We start from the raw sequence: 9228 nt of genomic DNA on the forward strand, positions 1-9228 counted from the left end.
ACGACAAAAAACATTTATTTGAAATAATTTATTACTTTGCTGCAACATACCAGGTCAATTTTCCCTAATATAATTCCATAATTGAATTAATTAAATGAATTTAAAAATAACTACAAGTACCAGTGCACAATAATGACTAATTATGACTAATGAAGGGCAACATAGAATGTAGATCTATGCAACTGAATACATCAAGTTCATAATGAATTTTCCTATTAAAACTTATCTAATTTGCTTCTATTTTTCAAAAGTCAACCCCTTTCAATTTCCTCTCCTCCTTTTCAGTTAGTGGCTCATTGTTGGCAATTTTCTGGTGTAGACGATGATGTTTTCCGATCCCCAGCCTTGGTAGACCCCTGTTAAGCCCCTCCAGTAGCACGCAAGACTTGCACAATATCTGACTAGAGATATACCCACATTTGCTACACGTACCCTGCACCGGCATCTTCACGTCCTCCCGTATGGAAAGATTCTCCCCAGAATGGATGATATCGATGATAGTACTGGGACGTATACTCTCCAGATCTTTTAAAAATGTCCGCGCGTGGCCGCGATAAGCGTTGGGGGAGTAGATGCACTCGGTGGTGAAGTAGTCCAATTTTTTGAAGTAGGCGTAGAGGACGATCTCTTTTTCGTAGGCGTATTTGAGAGGCTTGCACCGCGGCACCACGCCGTCGCCCTCGGAGTTGGTGGAGATGGCGGTGCAACGCCGTAGGCGGGCGATATCCCCTCGCAAGATGTTCATCAGCACCGTTTCGGCAATGTCGTCAGCATTGTGACCTGTGCAAAAACATACAACTCTTTTGTGACATCATAGCAGTATATCAGTGTACTCTTTTATACAGGTCCAGCGCAATATATAATATCTTTTGGGTGCGCATTATAGTGCAGAAAATACGGTATATGAAAGAAAACATTTACTTCAAGTATAGTTGGATTCAACTTTTCACGACTACGTCTTATGAAGGAAAATCGTTACTTTATAGTACAATATAGTGCTACAGTACCTCTACTTGTAACTTGAATTTTTCGTAAGTAGACGAATTTTAGATGTAAAACCCATGATCAAAATAGCCAATGGAAGAGCAAATCAATCAAGCCAATTGTAAAATAAAGTACACATTATTTCGTATGGAGAGTTTTGTAAGTAGAGCTAGGCCTGAATTTTTCCAAAAGATCTCCAAAGACCCGAATTTTTCACCACTTGATGTTACCTGTACAAATCTTGTCCACTTTAAGCAAAATGGCTCCTCTGTCCAGTGCCTGTCGTCTAAACACGCCACAGAATGTGCAGTTATTTTTCATGCCCACTTGCTTGACAATGGCATCCATGGTCCAGCCGTACAGCTCCTCATACGACACGATCTTCAACGGCAACTCATACTGTTGCTGGTTTCTCTTCACCGTCTCCAAAGAGTCATCTCTATAACCCGTTATGCCCTCGTCCACGGAGAGGAGCATGAGATTCAAGCCATACGAGTACCTCTCGTTCAGGAGCTTCATAACGTGAGCGAGAACTGTGGAGTCTTTTCCGCCGGACGCAGCGATCCCCACCGACTCGCCGGATTTGAATAATTTTGCCGCAACAATGGTTTGATGCACTTCTTCCTCAAAGGCCCAAAAGAAGCACTCCTTACACAAGGAGTGACCCGTTTTGGGGCGTTTGAGCACGGCACGCTTTTCTGTACAGCTGCTGCACTGGACGGGCATCTTTACTGTTGGGAGCAATATACACAGATCAGGTTGTTTGCAATAAAGATCATGAAAAATGCACAGTTCTTATTCATGCACTTGACACATTTTATCCAATTCTATTTTAAATTGTTAAATTTATGAGGTGCGTTCTTGGAAAATGACAGCTAGTTAAATTATCACCCGGATCATCAGACTTCTAATTTTAGGGCCCTGTCCAAAATAAAGTACCTATATATGGAAGAAAACAACACCCTGCCTGAGAGAATCATGGCAGGAAAGTGATAGAATAATACTTAACAAATGAGAAAAATTGCGTAAATGCTCGAGGAAAGGTTGGTTATAAAATATTAAGTCATGCAACGAGTGCACAAAGTAAATTAAATTTACCACAATTCTTAGCAGTAGCGTGTGGTTAGCTAGCAGCAGCTAGCTAGTACTACGATAAAGCCAATGGTTGGGTACTGCATTCATTTGCTGTAGAAAGTGTTACGTACCGTTAAAACGACGTCAGTATTGACAAGGAAGTTCAAGATGAAAATAAAAAAATACAAAAATTGTATTCTGTTGCTGAACTAAATAGTAGTAGTAAATAAAAGTGGGGTACTTATGACTATCATGTTGTCTGCGTTGCTAAGCTCTTTTTCTCTGTTCAATGACGGTCAGGAAGGGGCTTTAACTCGCAACAGCGCCCCTATTGTCAGAAACAATGCAACCACCAAAACATTAAAAGGGCACCTATTCTTGCTCTGTACAACTTCTGCTGTTTTACTCTTACACTTTTTAAACGGAACAAGTTAAAAGATAAAGCACAGCCCAGAAATTTGAAGTATGCTATTGTAGTAAAGTTGTAGTATAGTGAAAAAAACAAGTTGTTGTGTTACCCATTCACAACATTATTATAGAATAAAACTGACTTTGACTCTGAGGAAATAAGCATGAAGGAATTTATTCATTTGCTTCAAAGTATTTCCTACTAATGAGGGAATGGATCATTGCAGAGTGAGTTTCATCTTGCAAAGGTCAAGGTTCCCACAAGGTCAAAGGTTAGTTGACTGGGTGAAAAGCACCCCTCTGATGCCACTGCATGTCTCTGATGCGCCTGACCGACTGGATCTGCGGGACCTGGGCGCCAAACTCTGCGTTGTCCTTATACTCGCCCTTCTCGAACAAATACTGGAAACCTCTGTAGCCTGGGTACTGGTAGCCCACCCATCTGGAAAAAAAGGATTGGTTTAAAACCAATGCTTAGAAGCCACTTTAACTGTGATTGTTGGATTTTAATGTTTTTCAGGGACTTACGTGCCACTCTGAACCCGAACAGAGGAGACCTTTTCCTGGTAGCCATGCGCATGAAAGCTGGGAACGTCATCGTCAATAATTTCTATCTTCTTGCCCGCAAAGCTAGGGTTCTCATAAAGGACGATCTTGTGCTCCTGGCTGTCCTGTAATGGGGAAAAAGTGATTGTATTACTAATTTGCCACTCAAATAATTCATTAAAAGTAGGCTTTTTTGTCATGGAAATGTTATTTAAAGGCCACCAGATTTTCAAATAGAATAAAAAGTATGATAACACAGGAGAGGAAACTTAAGATATAAAAGACTTCATAAAATTCATCACTAAACTTAATGCAAAATAGAAAATAACCAACAAATATTAAAGGTCACTTTGCTACCATCTACTGGTGAAAAAAAGTATAGCAAGTCTTGTGCGCATATTAGCCGTACTTGATTCAGTCATCATTTTATAAAGTTACAAATACGGCTTATATGCGAGAAAATAGTTTTTAAAAAACATATTTCACAATTTTTCTGACTAGTTTTAATGTAAACAAAGACAAATAGTTCCAAAAGATATAATAATTATGAAACAAACAACAATAATGTAATCTACAATTTAAAAAATTACATCGATTTTTGAAACAAAAAACAATACTTTAATATACTATTTTAAAAAAACAATTTTTAAATGTTTCTTACCACTTTAATTGGTCGGAATGCAACAATGGTGTCACTGCGCCTACTGTTGGTCCAGGAATCCCAGCGAGGATACTCCCCCTTCTCAAACACATACTGCTCCCCCTTGCAGTCCGCTTGTTCATATCCCACCCATCTAAGAAGTTTGAAAGATAAAAAAAAAAATACTAACTTAAGATCCACATGGTCAATTCTACATCCAGTTTCTCTCTAAAAAACACACACACACTCACGGTCCACAAAGCACCAGTATGGATCCCACTTTCTCCACGCCGGCTTCTTGGAGATTGTTACAGGCACCAGTCAGCTCATGGCAACGTCCTTGGAAGTTCTCCTGCTCGTAGATCACCAGCTTTTGGGTAAAAAAAAAAAACAATATCAAAAGGACGGATCTCCCAAAAGGGGGGGATTAGTATTTTGGTTGTCACAATCCACCTTAAGTGCACTGGAGCCGGGCTGCTGCTGCTTGGATGCGGGGTTCTGGTGGTCTGTTGCCATAATCGATGGATAGGCAAAGATGAAACTGAAAGCAAAATAAAGCTACTTTCATTGGAGTTTTATAAGTGGATCAATACGGGATAAATATCTGATCTGGCAACTCCACTTTGCTTAATTTTCCTATCCGCAGTCATGTTAGTTATTTTGCCCCCTACAGTCAAAATGGTGCGTTCAATGGAAGTCGTTCAATGGACTTTGAAATGCTACAAAACCAATAGGAAGTAACATGGAAATACCCAAAAATGAGTAGGAACTGACAAAGGAAGAAGAATACTAGAATTTCCCTCAAAATTAATATGAAATGACCCAAAATATACCAGAAGTGACTTGTAAGTACATTAAAATGGAATTGAAAAAACATAGGGACGCAAATTTGTCTGCTATTAACAATGTTAGATGTGCAATTCACTTGATTTTTGTCATTTTGTGCCATTAACAGCAATCCGTTTTGACTAGGAAGCGTGAATAAACCTTTTGTCCCAAAAATAATGAGCTCCAGTTGGCATTAATGTGGCCTGCAAACCAAATTGACTTTGACACTTCTACTGTATATCCTCATTTTCATAGATATAAAAAAATAAAAATGTACTTTTCAATTCAAGACTATTCAACAGAACCTGCCATTTTCCAAGTCCTCCATTCTCCCCTCTCATTATCTTATAAATCACCTTTAAAATTAAAAATCAACCTCCAAAAACATCCCCTTTACTCCCAAAAACCTAAATTCAACCCTACAAACAACTTCATTTTCCTTTAACTTCCTTCTCACAACATCTCCGAAATAAAACACAACACAAGAGCCCAAAAAATCCCAATAAATCAGTCAAAAATGCAATAAAAAATGTCAAAAACACCCCAAATAAAGCTGTAATCTTACCCGTGCCAGTCTGTGCCAGTGTAGCGTCCGTTGATGCGCGGCGCTCAATATATACAGGAAACACAGGGGTGGAAACTCTGCCAACTTTACCCACTGTGACCATGCCAGGGTGCAGAGAGGCCTGCCATAGGCCAAGCGCACTGAAACTAGGGGTCACGGCATAAACAACCACCCTGGCTGGGGCTGTCACACACCCCAACCCCGACCCCCCCACAAAGTAATTTCATTCGTTGTCACTTTTATCGAGCCACACATTGTTCATTTATCCTCATGATTCAGCACAAACACTGCCAAAAAGTTCTCAGCCACAATGAGAGAGAGAACCAGTGTGTTTCCAATGGACATTCCTGGTCTTTGGTAGAAAATATTGCATGAAAAGTTATTTTTCAGAAGTGGTAATCAAGTTTGGGGGTTGGGCAGGGAATATATTTTGATTTTATGGAGTGTGTATTGTTTTATATTTTGGGGCTATTGGTGAAATAGATGTTTGTTTTTGTAGAGGATAATTTGGAAAGCAAGTAAAAGGCTTTGGTTATGATTCATATTTCAACATGATGTGGTGGAATCAGTATTTTTTTAGATTCTGGTCAAGAGTATTTGATTATTTTGAGCTGTTTTTGGAGGATATATCATGTGAGATATGGTTTGAGTGAAGTTTGGACATATTTAAGGAAGCATAAAGTATGTATTTTTCATAAATGTATGTTTCATTTGTATAAATTGTCATTTCGTATGGAATTCTTGATGAAAATGTATGAATCAACCATAAAAGATTATTCCAAATTGATGTATTTTTACTACTTTAGTTATTATGCATCCACGTTTATTAAGATAATAATAATAATAATGACAACATGTGTAGGAACTGAAACCAACTTTATTTCTAAAGTTCTTTCCCAACAGCCATAGTTGTACAAAAGCACTTTACAGAGCAAAAACAATCAAAAACTTGCAATCATTTCCTATAGCAATGATATATGCTGTTTATATAGTTACCATTGTTATGCTGTGGTATTATTATTGACACGACTCAAGAGTATCATATGTTAACTTATAATGCAATTTATAAGTCTTTCACATTCTTTCAGTCTTGATTCTAAATTGTAATAGAATAAACTTGGTATATTTTTTAGGATTTCATGCATTCATGATGTAATGAAGGGATGGAGATAGTTAATAATGTGAATGTCCCTTCAAAATAAGGTGAAATACTTAATATAGTTTCAGGCTTGCTTATTATAAATTGAAGTGAATGATGGATTGGACCACCAGAACTAAAATGGGGCATCATGTATCAATAGCAAATTTCAATGTATTACAATATTTCTATATAGTATAGTATATGTATCTTTTCATGATGTGGATTGCATGCTAATTGCACTTTAACAGAATACTACAAAGTGGACTGCATTGACTCAAATGTGCCTTCAATGTTCACACAATTGGACTGTATTCATTAAAATGTGCCTTCAATGTTCACAAAACATCTCAATTTTAAGAAAGAAAAGACCATTTGCAAGATAAATAACTTTTATTGGCTATTGAACCATACACCAGCCACTCTGCGTCATTTTTCATGGTTAATGTAGGCAGAGGGGAGGCAATGTTAGGGTGGGAAGCTCCTTAGAATCCTTCTCAACTGCCTTTAGCAGAGGGAGCAGGGGGTGCCGGAGCTGGATCTGGACCTGGACCGGGGGCAGGGGCTGGAGCAGGAGCTGGTGCCGGGGCTGGAGCCGGTGCGGGGGCCGGGGCCGGGGCCGGGGCTGGGGCGGGGTCCGAAGCTGAGAAGCAACCCCTCTTGTGCCATTGCATATCCCGAACCCGTCGGACAGATTGAATCTGTGGCAGGGCGGCGTCCCAGTCGTTCCAGTGCTTGAAATCACCTCGTTCCAAGATGTACTGGCGCCCCCTGTAGCCTGGGTACATGTAAGCAACCCACCTGGAGGAGTGAAATGTACATGGAAATGGGAAAAATGTCGGGGGAAGTGGGAATGGATGGATCTTACGTTCCGTTGAGAACTTTGACACTGGCGACTCGATCCTGAAAACCGTGTCCCCACAAACTGGGGACGTCGTCGTCAACGATTTCCATTTTCCTGCCGGCGAATCCGGGGTTCTCGAATAATTGTATCTTATGGTCAGCGCTATCCTAAAAATAAGAAATGCTGACATGGCATCTGGTTGGAAAAAAACGTCGATGATGGACTTGGCCTTGAAATAAAACATTGGTTTACCCACCACCTTCAGTGGCCTGATGGACAAAAGGGTGTAGCTATTCTGACTGTTGGTCCAAGTGTCCCAGCGAGGGTACTGGCCTTTCTCAAGGATAAACTGTTCTCCCGAGAGGCCTCGACGATCGTAGCCCACCCAACTGTGGTTAAGAAAACACAATATGATGGCACTTTTTGCTAATCATTCGTCTTTTTTTCCAATAAAAAATTAGAACTCGATTGTTTTTAAGTCTGGGGAAACTAGGAAAATGAGTTAAAAATTTTGTACTACCATAGATTAAGTTACAGGCCGTGAGATGTGGTTATATATCCCATTACGTCCTGTAATTTATAGTAATACACATAGAGCAGATATTATTGATACATTTCTGTAGTACTATGTATATTGTTAATTTGTAGGAAATTGTACAATGCAACTAAGTCTTGTTGTGAATAGAAAAGATGCTAAATGCCAGTAGAATTTGGAGTTATGTGCATAATCAGCCACTAGGAGGCCATTTTATCTTAATGTTATTATTACTACACTAACAGCGATTTTTTTTAGAAAAGCTGTTTTAAAAGGGTTTAGGATTGGGATTCCTCCAAACCACTTACGGTCCGGATTCCACAATCACCGAGCCGACCTTCTGCAGACCCTTCTGCAGTACGTCTTTACATTCCGCCGAGAACTCCGCCTGGCTTCCCTGGAAGTTCTCATACTCAAACAGCACCACCTGCAAATTCAAAAAGCCAGTTAACCGTACTAAATTTTGTCTATTCCGCCATTCCGGTACCTTGTAAACGGGTCCAGAACCGGGCTGGCTTTTCCCCACCGCCAACTTCTCGGGGGCAGACTGTTGATCTGACATTTTTGCGATGGCTCCTCCAGAAAAACCCATGAACCGTTATGTAAACACAGCAAATATGAACATGCACAACTTGATCGGTGGGTTATTTTAGTTGCGTTTTTGATCCAAACGGAGTTGTTTAATTTTACCTTGATATTAAAGTGCTGCCTGGTTGGTGTTTGCTGGGGTCGAGCCATTAGAGGGCCGGGATGGAGGGCTATTTATGGTTTATTTCTGGCCACAACAGCAGAAAAGGGGGAGCTGTTGATACAGCAAGTCTGTCGCTCACATTGTGTCCGTAACGCTGCCCCTCAATAGGCAGCTGTGTTGGCACGGGCCGGGCGGCCTGTCGGCCTGCCCGCCAACTCATACTGCGCAAGGGCGGGCGGGCACGGGGGGACGGAGACCAGCAAATTGCACAAATAGCCTCTGTCAGCATTAACGTGCGAGGATGCTAGCGGACTCGCGGCGTATCGTGTCGCCAGATATTTAAGAAACATGTCTACAAGCAAAGAACTTTCCCAAATATGGAATGAAATACAGTTCTAATCTAATATGATTTAATCTAATCTAGTCTAATATAGTTGTCTATCCTAGCCTAATGTAGTATAATCTAGTTTAGCCTAATCTAGGCTAATTTAGTCTAGTCTAATCTAGTATAATCTAGTCCAGCCTAATCTAGTATAGCTCTTCCTAACATAGTCTAATCTAGTCTAATCTAGTGTATTGTAGCATAGCCTAGCAGTCTAATCTAGTCTGGTTTAGTCTAGTCTAGCCTAGTCTAATCTAGTCTATCCTAATCTAGTCTACTCTAGTCTAATCTATTCTAGTCTAATATAGTCTAATCTATTCTAGTCTGAAATAGTCTATCCCAGTCTAGCCTAATGTAGTCTAATATACTATATTATAATCTAGTATAATCTAGTCTAGCCTATTCAAGTCTAATCTAGTCTAATCTGGTCTAGAGTAGTCTATTCTAGTCTAATCTAGTCCATTCTAGTATATTCGAGTCTATTCTATTCCATTCTAGTCTAGTCTATCTAGTCTAGCCTAGTCTAATCTAGTCTAATCTAATCTACAAAAATGGGAGCGTTCAAATCCAGTATATGTTCTCCTTTTTTTTTT

The 9228-nt window shown here is 39.8% G+C and overlaps 3 protein-coding genes across 5 annotated transcripts; all 3 read right to left on the reverse strand.

Annotated features, from left to right (window-relative positions):
- Window positions 1–150: 150 nt before the first annotated feature.
- Window positions 151–2358, reverse strand: ctu1 (cytosolic thiouridylase subunit 1 homolog (S. pombe)). Its single transcript, XM_077715082.1, has 3 exons — window positions 2190–2358; window positions 1215–1715; window positions 151–780 (listed from the first exon to the last, which is right to left on the reverse strand). The coding sequence occupies exons 2-3, from the start codon at window positions 1708–1710 to the stop codon at window positions 245–247; spliced, it is 1032 nt and encodes a 343-aa protein (XP_077571208.1). The 5' UTR covers window positions 1711–1715; window positions 2190–2358; the 3' UTR covers window positions 151–244.
- A 267-nt stretch (window positions 2359–2625) lies between these two features.
- On the reverse strand, window positions 2626–5125 carry crybb2 (crystallin, beta B2). Its single transcript, XM_077715756.1, has 6 exons — window positions 5046–5125; window positions 4106–4193; window positions 3904–4022; window positions 3674–3806; window positions 2995–3137; window positions 2626–2908 (listed from the first exon to the last, which is right to left on the reverse strand). The coding sequence occupies exons 2-6, from the start codon at window positions 4166–4168 to the stop codon at window positions 2740–2742; spliced, it is 627 nt and encodes a 208-aa protein (XP_077571882.1). The 5' UTR covers window positions 4169–4193; window positions 5046–5125; the 3' UTR covers window positions 2626–2739.
- A 1432-nt stretch (window positions 5126–6557) lies between these two features.
- LOC144195893 (beta-crystallin B3-like) lies at window positions 6558–8416 on the reverse strand. 3 transcript variants are annotated; one of them, XM_077715761.1, is made up of 6 exons: window positions 8253–8416; window positions 8050–8138; window positions 7871–7989; window positions 7284–7416; window positions 7052–7194; window positions 6558–6984 (listed from the first exon to the last, which is right to left on the reverse strand). In XM_077715761.1, exons 2-6 carry the CDS (start codon window positions 8122–8124, stop codon window positions 6681–6683), a joined length of 774 nt encoding a protein of 257 aa, XP_077571887.1. In that variant the 5' UTR covers window positions 8125–8138; window positions 8253–8416; the 3' UTR covers window positions 6558–6680. The 3 variants fall into 3 exon arrangements, with proteins under 3 accessions (XP_077571887.1, XP_077571886.1, XP_077571888.1); XM_077715760.1 differs by having other exon boundaries at window positions 8050–8157; window positions 8253–8315; XM_077715762.1 differs by having other exon boundaries at window positions 8050–8135; window positions 8253–8298.
- Between the last annotated feature and the right edge of the window lie 812 nt (window positions 8417–9228).

Source organism: Stigmatopora nigra, chromosome 4 (genome assembly GCF_051989575.1).
Source record: "Stigmatopora nigra isolate UIUO_SnigA chromosome 4, RoL_Snig_1.1, whole genome shotgun sequence".
In the NCBI taxonomy this organism is placed as follows: Eukaryota; Metazoa; Chordata; class Actinopteri; order Syngnathiformes; family Syngnathidae; genus Stigmatopora; species Stigmatopora nigra.

Excerpts from the sequence above, each read along its gene's own strand:
- ctu1 (XM_077715082.1), bottom strand. The coding sequence starts at position 1,710 with ATGCCCGTCCAGTGCAGCAGCTGTACAGAAAAGCGTGCCGTGCTCAAA. Across the intron at positions 781-1,214 it reads AGTGGACAAGATTTGTACAG|GTCACAATGCTGACGACATT; the intron begins GTAACATCAAGT and ends GTTTTTGCACAG.
- crybb2 (XM_077715756.1), bottom strand. The coding sequence starts at position 4,168 with ATGGCAACAGACCACCAGAACCCCGCATCCAAGCAGCAGCAGCCCGGC. Across the intron at positions 4,023-4,105 it reads CCGGCTCCAGTGCACTTAAG|CTGGTGATCTACGAGCAGGA; the intron begins GTGGATTGTGAC and ends TTTACCCAAAAG. Across the intron at positions 3,138-3,673 it reads CATTCCGACCAATTAAAGTG|GACAGCCAGGAGCACAAGAT; the intron begins GTAAGAAACATT and ends TCCCCATTACAG.
- LOC144195893 (XM_077715760.1), bottom strand. The coding sequence starts at position 8,300 with ATGGCTCGACCCCAGCAAACACCAACCAGGCAGCACTTTAATATCAAG. Across the intron at positions 7,417-7,870 it reads GTGATTGTGGAATCCGGACC|TTGGGTGGGCTACGATCGTC; the intron begins GTAAGTGGTTTG and ends TCTTAACCACAG. Across the intron at positions 7,195-7,283 it reads CCATCAGGCCACTGAAGGTG|GATAGCGCTGACCATAAGAT; the intron begins GTGGGTAAACCA and ends TCTTATTTTTAG.